General features: G+C 37.2%; 1 protein-coding gene across 1 annotated transcript in view; it reads left to right on the top strand.

The window, feature by feature from the left end:
* The window catches only part of CD47 (CD47 molecule), a 70,554-nt gene extending 54,817 nt beyond the window's left edge, over positions 1–15,737 (top strand). The window contains exons 5-11 of the mRNA XM_010838555.1: positions 1,095–1,187; positions 1,898–1,990; positions 3,268–3,360; positions 7,709–7,740; positions 9,311–9,335; positions 11,392–11,423; positions 11,874–15,737. Of these exons, the coding sequence (XP_010836857.1) occupies positions 1,095–1,187; positions 1,898–1,990; positions 3,268–3,360; positions 7,709–7,740; positions 9,311–9,335; positions 11,392–11,423; positions 11,874–11,882 (377 nt within the window). The 3' untranslated portion in view covers positions 11,883–15,737. The remainder of the gene's footprint in view (positions 1–1,094; positions 1,188–1,897; positions 1,991–3,267; positions 3,361–7,708; positions 7,741–9,310; positions 9,336–11,391; positions 11,424–11,873) is intronic.
* Positions 15,738–16,257: the final 520 nt, after the last annotated feature.

The following is a 16,257-nucleotide window of genomic DNA, read 5'->3' as shown; positions in this document are numbered from 1 at the left end:
GGAGATCCAGCCAGTCCATCCTAAAGGAGATCAGTCCTGAGTGTTCATTGGAAGGACTGATGTTGAAGCTGAAACTCCAATACTTTGGCCACCTGATGTGAAGAACTGACTCATTGGAAAGGACCCTGATGCTGGGAAAGATTGAAGGCGAAAGGAGAAGGGTACAACAGAGGATGAGATGGTTGGATGGCATCACTGGCTCAATGGATATGAGTTTTGGTAAATTCCAGGGGTTGGTGATGGACAGGGAGGCCTGGCGTGCTGCAGTCCATGGGATCACGAAGAGTCTGACATAACTGAGTGACTGAACTGAACTGTGCATATAAGTTAAATAATCAGGGTGACAAGATTTAGCCTTGACATAATCTTTTCCCAATTTGGAACCAGGCTGTTGTTCATGTCCAGTTAAATGTAGCTTCTTGATCTACCTACAGATTTCTCTGGAGGCAGGTCAGATGGTCTGGTATTCCCATTTCTTTAAGAATTTTCCACAGTTTATTGTGATCCACACAAAGACTTAGGTGTAATCACTAAAGCAGCAGTATATGTTTTTCTGCAACTCTTTTGCTTTTTTGATGATCCAACAGATGTTGGTAATTTGTTCTCTGGTTCCTCTGGCTTTTCTAAATCCAGCTTAAACCTCTGAAAGTTTGTGGTTCACATACTGTTGAAGCCTGACTTGTAGAATTTTGAGCACTGCTTTAACAGGGGGAGGAAGGAGATTAATTCAGAAGACAACTTGAAAGAACAATTGCTTTGACTTTGAACAGGTTGAGTATAGGAAGGGAAGGGAATGGTAAGAGATCCGAATTTCTTGTTATAATTATGTGAAGTAGTTAAGAAGGAGGCAGAGCCAACTCAAGGGTTGACGTCTTCAGACTTATGTGCTGACATTTACGTGTCTTAAATTTGGTCTAGAATAATAAAAAAAAATAGTCATTTATTTTGTGTGAAGTTTTGGGGGAAATATTTTTAAACCTTTTGTAGTTTATAAGAGTGGTATAGAGATTAATACATTTAATAAATTAAGTAATCTTTTGTAAGAGTAGGAGGTTTGTAGGAAAATATTAATTATTATGTTTAATTATTAACAGGTGAATATTCAACAAAGAATGCTTCGGGACTTGGTTTAATTGTACTTCCTACAGTAATATTAATATTACTTCATTACTGTGTATTTATGATAGGTGAGTATTTGTTGTGATGGAATGATTTTTCCCACCTTTTTCATTTAAAGAACAGCATTTTTGGTTAAAATATTCTTGTATTTTTTTTTAACTACTCAATAGAAGTTGCTTTATTAAAAGATTTCCCAGGCTATTCTTAGTGATATTTTACCCATATGGAATTATTTTAAAGTTGGCTTGGGTTTTCAAGGCATTCAGTTATCTTGTAAAAAATTATTTTTATGTATATTTGATATCAGTGTATTTTTAAAGTTATGCTATATAATTTCCTAATGATTATTATCATATTTTTATTTCAGGTTTTAACTATTCTACAAAATAGAATTATAAATAAGAAAGAGTAGCTTTTTTTTTTCAGTTATGGCAAATCTTAACATGTAGATATCCAACCTGTAATTGGTGTCATTTTAACTGCATTTTAGGAGTAAATCACTAGCATTTTTGTTAATATTAGAATCTATTTTTTTCTAGTTACCCATGTGACTCTCAGCCTTAGAGCCTATCTCTGGCCTGCTGTACATTGGAAAAGTATTGATTTGTTATAAAATTACAGATCTAGACATAGAAGATAGGTCACTGGGAAAGAATTTACCATCTGACAAGAACTCCAGAGGTGGTCTTTGGTCATAGGCTATTATTCCTGATTGCAGAAAATACAAGCAGAAGTGATTGCTTTTTAAATACTCTCAACCTGCTTTTCCTCCGTCCAGCTATGGGGATGTCCTCCTTCACCATCAGCATACTGATCATTCAGTTACTGGGCTATGTGCTCTCTGTGGTTGGATTCAGCCTCTGTGTCTCAGGTAAGAGTCCCCAGCCTTCTCTAGTCTCACCTTGTCTTAGCAGGGCTTTCTCTTGGACGGAGTTCTCTTTTGTTTTCTTCTTGCTTTTTTTTTGTAGGCTTCATTTTTTTTTAGAGCAGTTTCAGGTTCACAGCAAACTTGAGTAGAAAGTACTGAGTTCCTATGTACCCCCATAGCAACCTCTTCCACTATCAACATCCCCCACCAGAGTGGTAAATGTGTTATAGTCATTGAACCAACACTGACATATTATCACCCCAAATGCATAGTTCACATGAGGGTTCATTCTTAGTGTTGTATATGCTATGATTTTGATTCATGTATAATGATATGGATCATAGTCATGGATATGATATCATTCAGTTCAGTTTCACTGCCCTAAAAATCCTCTCTTCTGCCTGTTTATCTTCCCTCTCCCTAATTACCCCAGCAGCCACCAGTGTTTTTAATGTGTCCATAGTATGTTGCCTTTTCAAATTAGCTTCTTTTACTTAGTAATATTCATTTAAGATTTCTCTGTCTTTTTGTGGCTTGATAGCTCATTTCTTTTTAGCACTGAATAACATTCCATTGTATTGTATACTACAGTTTGTTTAAGCATTCCCTTATTGAAGGACATCTTGGTTGCTTCCAGTTTGGGGCAACTAAGAATAAAGTTGCTCTAAACATCCATGTGCAGGTCTTTGTGTGGACGTAACTTTCTCCTCCAGTGGAGTGCAGTTGTTGGGTTGTATGTTAAGAACATATTTAGTTTTTCGGCACACTGCCACACTGTCTTCCAAGGTGCCTATACCATTTTGCATTACCACCGGCAATGGATGAAAGTTCCTGTTGCTCCACATCCTTGCCGGCATTTAGTGTCGTGTGCTCCCCACACTGAGGATAGTGCTTTCCACATTGCCGTGGGTATACTGGCTGTATATGGCTTGTGGGTTGATTCTTTCAGCAGCCAGACTGCTCTGCCTATATCTGTGAGAGAGCTTTTAAAATAACTAGGCTCCATCCAGTGGGCTGGGGCCTTCGGCTTTACACACTATTTCCCATTAGTCTTGATGTGATAAGGTACATATTTTACAGACAAAGGATTTTTTTCTTTTAATAATTTGAAGTCATTTCATTGACTGACTTAATAGTGATGAACAAATGTAGATAATTTTTGTTTCTTAATAAAAGGGTGATTTCTTAAAACTCAATATTATTACTGTCGTTGCTAGTTCTTTTAAAAAATCAATTATTGCATATGAATTTCTAATATAGAACTTCATTTGTTTTTGCAGAATGTATCCCAGTGCATGGTCCTCTTCTGATTTCAGGTTTGGGTATTATAGCTCTAGCAGAATTACTTGGATTAGTTTATATGAAATGTGTTGGTAAGTCAGCCTTATTTTTGTTAGCCTATGCCAGGAATTTCAAATATATAATCTGGATAATGCTTTTGGTTGATTCTTACTGTCTAGGACCAAAGAAACGCATGAGTAATTCCAAAAATGAGAAAACACAGCAAATGCCACTCTATTTTTTAAATAATTAATTTGAAATCATTTGTGCTGTGCCTTGTGCTTAGTTGCTCAGTTGTGTCCAACTCTTTGTGATCTTGTGGACTGTAGTCCTCCAGGTTCCTCTGTCCATGGGCATTCTCCAGGCAAGAATATTGGAGTGGGTTGTCATTTCCTTTTCCAGGGGATCTTCCTGACCCAGGGATCGAACCAGTGTCTCCTGCATTGGCAGGCGGGTGCTTTACCACTGAGCCACTAGGGAAGTCCCTGGTTTATATTAGTCTCCCTTTAAGCTTCCCTGTGGAGAAGGCAATGGCACCCCACTCCAGTACTTTTGCCTAGAAAATCCCATGGAGGAGCCTGGTAGGCTGCAGTCCATAGGGTTGCTAGAGTCGGACATGACTGAGCGACTTCACTTTCACTTTTCACTTTCATGCATTGGAGAAGGAAATGGCAACCCACTCCTGTGTTCTTGTCTGGAGAATCCCAGGGACAGGAAGCCTGGTGGGCTGCCGTCTATGGGGTCGCACAGAGTTGGACATGACTAAAGCGGTGTAGCAGCAGCAGCAGCAGCAGCAGCAAGCTTCCCTGGTGTCTCATAGAGTAAAGTGTCTGCCTACAAGGTGGAAGACCTGGGTTTGATCCCTGAGACCTGGGTTTGACTTTTTAATCACCATTTGTCTGGTTCTTGAAGATGACTCTGCTAATGATGTTGCTCCCTGTTAATACTTGAGAATAGTATGTGACCTGCAGTATCCATGCAGCTGATGTAGTATTAGGTGTCTTTGACTGGTGGTCAGCTCTTTGTTCTTTTTTTCCCCTCATTATCTGTATTTCCCTCCCTTTTATTCCCATGCTCTCTCTTGCCTTCCCTGTCTGACGACCAGCAGGTCTGGAGATACTGACTCAGTGGAAATAGGCATCTTCTAGCTGCTGCCCCCTTGATGTTGCTCTCTCCCTTTTTCCACCACTACACCCCTGAGAAGCCTGTGAAACCATTATCATTACAAACGTATTATTCTCACATCAAATTCAAAGTGAAACTGAATTCCTAGCAAGTTCCTCAAACTGTTTTTTCTTTATGGTAGTTTTATAAGTATATGTAAGTGAAGAATTAAGTTAGGTTTTATTTACATTCTGAGACTTTTCTAAATTAACTTTTCAAATCAATTTATCTGATACTAGAGTTCAGAGAAATGCCTTCGGTCAGTTGAAGGACAAGAAGAGAAAAGGTACAGGGAAGTAGCTCTTTAGATAATGTGGTAGACTAGAAAAGTTGATGTATTTTTCATATATAACTGAATATGTAAATATAAGTATATATAACATTTAAGGTTGCAAATTTGAGCATTTATATTAAGAAGTAAAAATTGTAAATGCTTTCAGTGTAACTTTTACTTGTTGCTGATGTTCTGTTTTGGAAAAGTCTAAAGAATGTGTCTTGACTTTTAAATCCAAGCTGTTTATGTCCCTGTGAGAGATTTAACTTTCATTATTTTCATTATTTCCCAATTTAAATTTGTAGCCTTAAATATTACTTAAAGAGTAGGATTTTAAATTTCATTTTCTGTGTTATTTTTTAACTGTGTTGGAGTTTGTTTACTGAAACATTTGTTTCATAAAATGAAATCAAGGGTTGAGAACAATAACAATATGAGAAAATATAGAAGATTAAAAAGAACTAACTAAACTCAGCAGTGAAGTTGGGTATATTACCTATGTAGGGTGCTTATGTTCATTCTTCATAAGAGTCATTACTTATTAATTTTCTTAAGCCATTACTATTTAATTCTGTATAAGGGAATATAGTAATGTTTTGATACAAATATTGACCACATCTCACATGTTTTAGAAAGACACAGAATAGATATGTAAAATTCAGTGAAATTTTCTTGCCCATTGTTGGGGAGAGGTGAATATGGTATCAAAAGATACAGTTGTCCCTGAAAATTCAAAACCTGGAAATATATTTAGTCCTTGTGTCAAGTGTTTTTGGTAGAGAAGAAGCTTTGCAAGTGAGCTTACGTGAAATGCTTAAGGCTTGTGATTTATACACACACCCACACTCACATACATACATACATGGCTGTCATGCCTTAGGCCCATAGCAACAGCAGACAAATCACAGTCATTCTTTAGTCACATAGGTCATATGCCTATTAGAGAGGATTAACTCAAGCTAAATTCACTTCTGCATTGTTTGGTCTTACATTAGAGGGGTCACAGCTGACTGGTGCCCTTTGAATCAATGTTCTTTATAGAGCTCTTTGTTTCAGAATGGGCTAGCCAAATATGATGCTCCTTGGACCTGAGAATTAGAACTCAGAAACTTCTTCACACTTTTTTAAGACTGTTAAAAGAGTTGCTTGGCAGTTCTTAATACTAATTCTAACAATTTATGAGGTCAAAAATATAGCTTTAAAATCTTACCTCTGACCCTTCACATTACGTGGCTGTTAAGTTCTATTTTCCTAGATAGAACATGGACACGGGGCATGGTTTAGTTGAAGTAAGTTGTATATACATATAACTACCATAATTGTCCCAAATAAAGTTCTATAATTCTGCTTGGTTTATTTCAGAGGTTGCTAATTGTGACTACCCATATTCCCAACACATTTTATTCCATAGTACTTTAAAAAGACATTTCTTCTTGTTTGGTCTCAAGGACCAAACCACTTTCAAATGCCTCCAGTAAAGGAGATTTACTTTGACACCACACATGGCACTAACAGAGATTGGAATCTCGTGAAAGCAGATACATAACTGATCCTCACAGAGAGTGGAACAACTAAGTGGTTTAGGAATTGGAAGAATCCAACACATCTCTGAAGTCTATGAGTCATGATTTGCCCTCTCAGTAGCAAGAGCTAGCGGATGCCCTCCTGCCAGTGTACTTACTTCCTCTCTCTCTCTCTTTGGTTCTTTGCCTGCTAGCCAGATAGCTCATCCTCTCCTTAATGTTTTGTTTTTGTTTTTTTTTTGATTCTATTCATGTCTTCTCACTGGTCTGTTTTCTTACCTTTGGCTCTAACCTTTGAGCTTCTCCTTGCTTACTTTCTATCTCCTTTTCACCTTTCTTTCCCTTCACCAGCTTTCTCATCTTCTTTCTTCTCTCCAGGTTCCAGTGGGAAAGAAACTTTTCAGGCCAGTCAGTTGCCATTTTCCCTTTTTCTTACCAAGCTTCTGACTTGTCTGTAGATTGGCTTCCCATGGCTCAGGTCTTACCCCCATTTCCCATCAGCTTTGGAAGCTTGATAGAGAAGGCATGGAGAAGTGGTAGGAAATACTGAGCACAGAAGACCAGAGCAGTTCTAGGGGCCTGCCTCAGTCTGCTCATAAATAAATCCAGTGCCATCATCCAATCCAGAGATCAGTGGAATTGACCATCCAGTAGCATCCTCTTCCTATAGAATGACCCGCAGGGTGTCGCCCCTTGACGCTTTTGTATCTGTAGGACTCTGATTCTGTATTTAAGACCAGTTTTAGCTGCTCCTGGACCTTCTCACTTGGTTTTTATAAGGAGCGTTTCTCTTCTTCCCTGTGCAACTAGAGCCATTCTTGTGTCACTTTCTTCATGCCCTTATTTCTTCATCTTCATTAACTAATCCAGTGAGAGGCAGTGAAGGGTAATTTGAAAAGCTAGGAAAAAAAAAAAAAGAAAAGCTAGGAAGGAATACAGACAGAGAAGGGCTTGATTGTAGCTAAAAGTAGCTGGCCTCAAATAATTCTCTAAACTCAGAGGGATCTGATATTTTCTTTAGTTTGTAAGCTAGCTGGAGCTTTGAAAACTGGAAAGATGGAAGGAGAAAAAAAAAGGACGGGCTGCAGGAACAACAGCAGGGAGCTAAGGGTGGGCAATTCCACATTCCAGCTGGGTTGAGTAGGGAGGGGTGTAAAGCCTACTGCAGGGGTGAGTAGATGACTGTTTTTCCACCACGAAGTGTAACAAGTGACTGATTTTGAGGGACATATGGCATGTACAAATGAGAGTGTGTGTCTGTTTATTATTTGATTGGGGTGGATTGTTTGCATATTTTTTTGTGTCAGTGTATATGATTGAGTGTTCTGTACCTTTAGTCTATCAAAGCCAAACTCTTTCAGTGGAGTTTCTGACATGTTTAGTTTTAGCCCTAAATGTTTTATCTTAAAATTAAACATAATATTGCCTTAATTTCTTTCATTTATTAAATTAATTTTCTTATTTTTTTAATATGATCAGCTTCCAATCACAGGACTATACAACCTCCTAAGGTAAGTTAAAATTTCTTAAATAAATTGGGTGTGATACTTGATGGTTTAGTCTGAGGAATGGTAATTGAGATATTGAACCCCATTACTCACTGTTCACCATGACATCAAATTAAGAGAACACTGAAGTTATTTCAGAGTTTCCCAGGTTGCACTGGTGGTAAAGAACCCACCTGCCAATGAACGAGACATAAGAGAGGCAGGTTTGATCCCTGGGTCAGGAGGATCCCCTGGAAGAGGGCATGACAAGCCACTCTAGTATTCTTGCCTGGAGAATCCCATGGACAGAGGAGCCTGGCAGGCTATAGTCCACATTGCAAATAGTCGGACACAACTGAAGCAACTTAGCACACATGTATGAAGTCACTTTATGACCTTTGCATGGATAGATCTAATCTATTTTAAAACTTGGTAATTTACTAGCAATGGGTTAGAATAAATGATTCCTTAAGATTGTGCTGTTTTCTCATGCCCAGAACTGGAAAGTTTGTGTGTAAGAATAATGGTCATTATCTGCTGAAAGAATCTGATTCCAATATATTGCCTCACCTGTTGGACACATTTGAAGTGCATATACAGAATGATATTTCAGGCTTAAAAATGAGGAAAGAAGTTCATATTAAATTTATTTCATTAAAAACAATAATCTATAAAATAAATGGAACTATGGCCAAAAACTAGCTGTTCTGAATTGATTCATTTCCCTCTTTCTCCCATTTTATAAGCATTTTTCTTCCTCCAAATTGCACTGTAGTTTTTCTGTATCATAAACTACCTGATAAAATTCCAAGAAAAGGAGCAATTTAGAAGGTAAACTGAAAGGGATAAATGATGGGGGATGAAAAAAGCCATTTTTTCATCATGGTGACAGGGACAGGAACTACTTTATGGAAATAAGATCTGGAAAGGGCTATATTGTATTCATCTTCCTAAAAAGGATTAAGGATTAGTAATAGCTCTCTCTGGGATGCCAAAAGTGAGACTCTGTCCTGTCTGTGGCAGGAAGGGGTGATTACACATGCCCGTAAAGCTGATAAGCCTCCACAGACATTCCGGAAAGGTGAGGGAAGTGGGGGTCACCTTACCCCACGTGTTCATTCTAAAAAGATTGATACCATAGCTACACAGGTCCCAAACAGCTAGAAGTTTTAAAAGTGCCTCTGTTAAAGATAATTCTGCCATTAGACCCTTCAGTCCTAACACCTGTCTTTCCTGTTACCAAGTTCAGTTTGCATGACTTGAAAATGATTGCTCTCATATCTGGCTTAACTGTATTGCTTATTATGTTGCTATCTATGTTTGTGTTCTGTAGTTAGGATTTCTTGAACAGAGAGAGGTAGGGTAGGGTGGGAAGTTCTGCACAGAAAGTATTAAGAGAATGATTCTGTTATTAATCAAACTATTAGCTAAACTTGGCAAGCCCTGTCTTCCTAACCTTTATTGCCTTACTTTGTCTTTTGGCTGTAGGATTCACTGTTTATATACAGTTTAAATGTTAGCATATATAAATTATAGTATGAAAGAACATGAAATAAATTCTCTTTTATGTAAATATATTTTAAATATTTTCCAGAAAGCTGTAGAGGAACCTCTTAATGGTATGTGGTTATTACAAATTTATATGTTCTTCTTGATCCATTACCAGATCATAATAAATTGAGTTAGCCCCCAAAGCAGTTAGAATGCTCTCTGTGCCTTGAGAAGAATCTAGTTTTTTTTTTTTTTAATTGCCTAACCTCTCTTTTCTTGATTATTCATCAAGAATTAAGAGTATTGCTTTTGTAGTGTTGTCACCTCTGAGAGAAAAATGCACTGTTCTGTGTCTCTCGAGCCAAGTGATTTTGGGTGGGGGCACTCTCTTGCCTTTTTAATTGGCCAAGATGAAATGTAACACCCCCAGTAGAGAAGGATCTCAGTTAGTTTCAATTTTGTATTATAAATTTCAGATCCAGTCTGTCATCATGGAGTGAGACCAGAGTATCTCACTTCTCCCCAAATCTAGATCTGTATTCCCAATGGCTTTGTGTCCTTCGTGGAGCCTGTGGGTGTGACCCACAGGAAGGCTTTCGTAACTAAATAGTAATCTTAACATTAACTGGGCATGATATTACTGCATATTTGTTTGCCTAGAAATGATTTCTAATTGTGGAATCTTACTAACTGCTTGGCTTGTTACTAATTCTTAGCATTTAAAGAATCAAAAGGGATGATGAATGATGGTAAGTATAAAATCCACCTGCAATTATAGCTTGGTTAAAATATGGACGTTGAAAAGAAGTAAAATTGCTTCTTGAAAGTGTGGTGTTTTTTTTTAAGGGACACTGTCAAATCATAAAGGCCCACATTTCTCAGTTTATAAAACTTATGTACTGTGTTACAAGTTGCAAAATTAATAATATAAAAGCTGTAGGGTATCACTAATCAGACTCTCCAGTCATATTGCTCATAACAAAGAAAAATAACTGCTTTAAAAAATAAACATTTTTCAGATGCAGTGTGTGATGACTGAAACTTTAAATGCTCTTTGTAAGACACTTAGATAATTTGGCACAAATCTTTATCATCTTGACAGGGTTTCTTTTGTGCTCATGTTTGGTGATTTTTGTTGCATTTAGCCTGTGAAGACTTAATATCTCTGCTTTTCCAAGCAAGAATTGTGTTCTAACCTTTTGGGAGAGGATTGAAAAAGAGATATTTAGTCACTCCAGCTTTTTGAAGAGGGGACTCTAGGCTAATAATTTTTAATTTTTAATGACTGTTTCAAAGACCTATATTTATTAGTTCTTAAAGCTAATTTAGTATGAGATATTGAGTACTGTAAGCATTCATTTTAATTTTACCTTATCATATTCTGATATTTGAGTTCTGTTAACATTTGAATAATTATGTTTTCATTTTATTGAAACTTTCTTCATACCTTTGATATTTATAGTCATTCCTTGATCATGTAAATAGTCTGCTTTCAGTATTACTGTTCTAAAGTCTGTGACCTATGTGCTCCCCTCTACAGCAAAATGCAGCATTTAACTCAAGAGGCTATATTCCCCTGAGTGCAATTAATTTTTGCATAAGATTAAAAACACGCCAGTTGTGTTTGGTGAACTCAGTTTAAAACGGTGCCTGGACTGTGTTCAGTAAGCAGTCACAGAATGATCCCACTTTTGTAAATTTGTGTCACAGCCTTTATTACAAAAAATGCATGCTCTGCTAACCACTGCACTCCTAAAAAAACAGGATTAGAAGGAAAACATTAAATGACATTTTAAAAAGAACTGATACCTGAAAGTGTGGCATGGTTTGTCTGTGTTTGCATTCTCGTGTTCTGTTGTTGGTTTTTTGTTTTTGTTTTTTTAAATTTCATTGTTTTTCTCCTTTTCCTACTGTGGTGTCAATCTTCTGTAGTCGTATGAAGAAACTGAACTCTTCCCCATTTTCAGAAAACCAGTAGAAGAGCCTTGAGTGCCTCTTCCTTTATTAATTTCCCTTAAGATATGACTTTTTGGGCATCATTGTATAGACAGCAGATTTTGTATTTTCATAGCACGTGATAACTATAGCAACCTTTGAAATTCCCTTAATTTTGTTAATTTTAGCTGTTCAGAATTTGTTGGGTTTTTTCCAAATGTCTGTGTGGTGGGCTCTTCCTACTGACAGGTCACAATGCCCATGGTGTATCTGCCTTTTTGGTGAGTGAGGTACCAGGTGCCCCCTTGGGACCACAGTCCCATTTCCTCTTTCACTTAACACCTGATCACATATTTAATTTTCTTACATTAAATGAATGGTGTCAATCTAAAATGAAAGTGATAGCATATTATTCTAGGATCAGTGTCTTTTGCTTTGGAAAAATCAACCTCTCTTGATTTCTTCTCAGCTAACCCAGCAAACTGAGGTTATCAGATTTTGTTGATTTACATTTCCATTTGGCATTGGCCTTTTGCTTACTGCAGCTAAAGAGGCTAATGGATTGTCTAGTTTATGCCTGTGACCTTTGCAAATCTAAGATTAAATAATTTTTCCTTATTTTTAGATACTGTATATCTGAAATAATTTTCAATTTTTAAAATACATCAACTTGTTAAGGCATAGAAAATAGACATGCATAGCAATTATATATTCATTTTTCAATTTTCCAGAGTAACTGAAGTGGAGTGATGGACTCTGATTTGGAGAGTAGTATGACATGAAAGAAATACACTTGTATTTAAGCACCATGGCCTTGATTCATTGTCCTGGAGAAGAAAACAAGAAAAGTAACTGGTTTCCATCTATGGGAGAAAGTAAATAATTGACCTTTAAATGATTGTTACAGTTAAGTTTTTATTCAAAGCATTTTAAAATTTAATTAATAAATGAATTATGATCTGTGTTGTGTGCCCAATTGATAATCCAGGTTTTTGTTGTTATTTTTATTCAATTAGGGGCAAAAGTAGAGTGGGCAACTTCCAAGAATGATGCCTTCCAGATCTTGAGGCCTCTTAACTCTAGGTCACCAACTTAAATTGGTTCAAGGTGAAAATTTCCTGGCACTACCCTGGTTACCCAGAGCAATCTATGAAAACAGAGGCTTCCATCAAACCTTAGCAAACTTTGGCACCGCCACTTTGGCTGTTATGGTGTTAACTGAATAATGTCTGCCTCTTCTGGGTCAGGGGCATAATATTAAGTACAGACGAGAAATTCATTTAGGAACATCTTGTCGGCTGCTTACATGGGGTATGATACAGCTGAGGATCATGGTCTTCATTCTTGGGGGTTGCCACTCACACGTTATCCCCTCAACATACAGTGTACCAGACCCTTTCCAGATTGAGGGTAATTTTGTTGATGGATGTTTTCTTCCCTTTTTTTTCACATGACCCTTTACATGCTGTCTTGTCCTCCTGTTATTTGCTTCTGCTGTATGAGATGTAGCGCTTTTTCTCCTCTTTGAACATAGTCCAGTGACACAGTAGCATCACTTCAGAAAGGAGCCAGACTTATTCTCAAAGAACTATGTTCACACTTTTCAGCAGAAATAGCGATGGTTGTAACATATGTATCCCCTCCCTTGGATTTGAAGGCACAATCTACAGTGTTTCTTCGCTTCTTTTCTGATCTGGGGCATGAAAAACCAAGATTGAGATTTGAACTATGAGTCTCCTGCATGGCAACATAATGTGTGTCACCGTCAGGCCAACAGGCCAGCCCTGAACGGGTGGTTTTATTACTGTTGTATCTGTGTTGCATGATAAACACTCATCATCTCCTCCTGTAGTCCTGCCTCATATTCACTTACCCTAAGATTGAAAAGTAAAACAAACCCGCCCCCCACGTTTCCTACCCCCCATTAGAAGATTAACATTCTGACAGTTGTGATCACCTGGAGTACTTTTAGATTATTAGGTTTTCTTCCCTTGCAGGTGTGTGTTTGTGTGTGCACATGTGTAAGATAGGCACGTACCTCTTCTGTATGGACAACAGTGAGGTACCTACGGGAGAGCAAATGTTAATTTCATGCTTCTAGCGAGAACATTTAAAAACAAAGATCTTTATTGGGTGGACTTCTATTTCATGTGAATAGTCGATCACTTAAAACGTTTAAAAAGTTCTAGGTAATTTGCCAAGCTTTTTGACTGCTCACCAGTGCCCTCTAAAAATACTGGTTTTTCTTCCTGTTTGTGTAATAAGACATTGCTATTTGTAGTTGCATTATTAATAGTTATTTCTTAGTCCACTGAATGTTCCCATGTACCTCATTTATGCCAAATAACTTGTCATATTTTACGTTGGACCAAGTGGTTTGCCCATGGCAAACCAAAATTTATGACCTGCTGATGCCTCTTAGAAAAGTGAACATACTATGAAAACAGTTCTTTTTGAAAAAAAGAAAAATAAATGTTCTTCCCTAATTGTGTTCCTGTCCAAAGTATTAACATGTAGAGGGAGCTCTATTCCTTTATACAAATTTGATGGCTCCCATTGCTCTTCTTCCTTCAGAAAACATTTGTATTTTACTAATATAGTTTGTTAATTTAGAAATCAATTCTGATGAAAGGAGGAAAAAAGCAGATGGACTTGAAAAAGATCCAAACTCCTGTTCTCTATATGAAATCTTATAATAAACTTTTTTGTGAACCAGAGTTGTACCTTTTAATATGTAGTCAGCTCTCATTTATTTGGGGCTCAGTCTTGGGACTTATCCATCCTTTGTGTTCTCTTTAACACTACCTGTCTTTGGAGGCAGTCCCTGCCCTAGACAGCACACAGAGGTGGCAGGAGAAAGGCCAGGTATGTTACTGTTACCCTTGCTGTTACTTGTCAACTTCTCTGGAAGAGGGACCACAGCAGCAGGCGCCGTCTTACTTGGGCATCGTTGGGCCAGTTCATTCTCTTTAAATTAGACTTCTAATGACAGTAAGTTTTCTGTCACACCAAATTAAAGTTGTCAGCTGTTTTGAGTATCAATATTATCTGTTACCCCATAATATGCTTTTTTAATCAGTGATCCCAATTTCTGCCGTCGACTTCAGCTTTATTTACTGTATGTTCTCAGAGTGACAACATTTGTCATTTTGGCAACAAATCAAATTCTCCTTCAAAACATTATCCCCCCACCTTTCCTCCCCTTCTGGCTCTCCTTTGAGGTCTGTGCCTATCTGGCTGCCTCTCATCTCTTACTTACCTTTCCTAGTACTTTGCGTGTCTCTGCTTAGCTCTGTTGGGTTTTTGTCTTGCTCCTCTCATTCAGTTTTAAAAATTCCACCATAAAACAGAAGTCTTTTTTCCCTCTCCTTTCTCTTCCTGCAGTGTTTGCATACATTAGATGCTCACTCTGTAAATTTGATGATTGAGTAGGCTGTATTTCAGTTTCCCTATATTGTTAATAGAGTGAGCCAGAAATTTTTCTTTTTAGACAAATTTCACATGCTCTGAAAACCTTCAAAGGTGATAGTTTTTTCACCTGAAAACCCTAGGTCCAATCTGTTAATTTTCTGAGAATGTCAGAATGAAAATAATGGGGTTATCCCATACTTGAGAGTATTGTTCTTTTCAGGATGTTGTAGTTATTTTAGTAAGTGACCAACCAAATTGTGATTTGACTTATAATAAAGCTGAAAAAGTTGTGAGTTTATGCTTTCTTCTCGTTAATAAGAATTAAGCTCTGTATCACCTAGATTTCTCTTGTCCTAACATGGGTATTCAAAAACAGACATCTGTAGTGTATGTATGGAATGGCACACCCCTTGTTTACCTGTTATTGGAAACTAGAGAAGTGATTGTTGGGCAACGCTTTATCGTTATATTGTGTTTAATTTGATGAAGATTCTGTGTAGAAACAGTTTTTCACGTGTCATGTTTTCAGCCACTAACTGCCATCACCCACTGGGGTCCTTTGTTAAGTCATCTTCCATGGCTAATAGGGATAATCCAGGTAACTTTTCAGAGATGAGCAGTGAACAGGAAGCTTTCCTGCCTTTGGCTTTTGACAGCCCTTCCTTAATATTTAAGAACAGCTTTCCCATAAATTTAGCCTTTTGAAAAGAAGAGAGCATCTGTAGTGAACTTCTCTGTAAGGCAATATCAGTGGAATCTTAAATGTTGTTATCAGGGTTGGTGAGAGACGGAAGCATTTTTGTTTTTATTAAACAGAGCATTATTTACAAAGAGCCATTGTTGAGAATTAGATTCCACACCGTATAAATATCCATAAACGATTCTAAATAAAGGAAACTCTGGTGTTGCTATGCGTGAGATCCTCTCCTGGGGGCTTTTTTCCATAGCAATTAAAGGTGTGCTATTTGTCAGTAGCCATTTTTTGCAGTGATTTAAAGACCAAAGTTGTTTTACAGCTGTGTTACTGTTAAAGGTTTTCTTTTTATATGTATTAAATCAATTTATCACTGTTTGAAGCTTTGAATATCTGCAATCTTTGCCAAGATACTTTTTTATTTAAAAAACATAACTTTGTAAATATTACCCTGTAATATTATATATACTTAATAAAACATTTTAAGCTATTTTTGTTGGGCTTATTTCTATTGCTGCCTCAGCAGGCGACAAGTGCATTACTGAGAAATTTTAGTTTATCAATGTATTTTCAGGTCCATATCCTATGTACCAATGCAAATGATGACTTAAAATATTAATTTGTAAGTTCTTTTTTTAAAGTATAACAATATCCAAAAAGTAAATGTTTGATCAGAGCAGAGTTTTAATTGAAAGTTCCAAGTAAGTCCAATGCATTAGTTTTCCCCATGGTAGAGTGAATACTTCACTTTTCTAGTCCTGGGTGTACATACTCCGGACTAGCAGAGGACCTCAGCAAGCCAACTTACCTGCCTCTGTGTCCCCCCTTATCTGTAGAATCAGATCAGCCTCTTTAAGACTGAAATGCAAATTGAAATGGTTCTCCATGTTAATTGGTTATCAGCTAGGTCTAGTTTGATTGCAAGTGAAAGTAAAACTAAATATAAGAAAAGTGGGATTTATTGGCTCCTATAACTGAAAATTCACCTGTCCAGCTGGAGAGGGCCTCCC

Source organism: Bison bison, unplaced genomic scaffold (assembly GCF_000754665.1).
Source record: "Bison bison bison isolate TAMUID 2011002044 unplaced genomic scaffold, Bison_UMD1.0 scf7180017864098, whole genome shotgun sequence".
Classification (NCBI taxonomy): domain Eukaryota; kingdom Metazoa; phylum Chordata; class Mammalia; order Artiodactyla; family Bovidae; genus Bison; species Bison bison.
The sequence above is the reverse complement of the archived record's forward strand: the minus strand, read 5'-3'. Positions and strand labels throughout refer to the sequence as shown.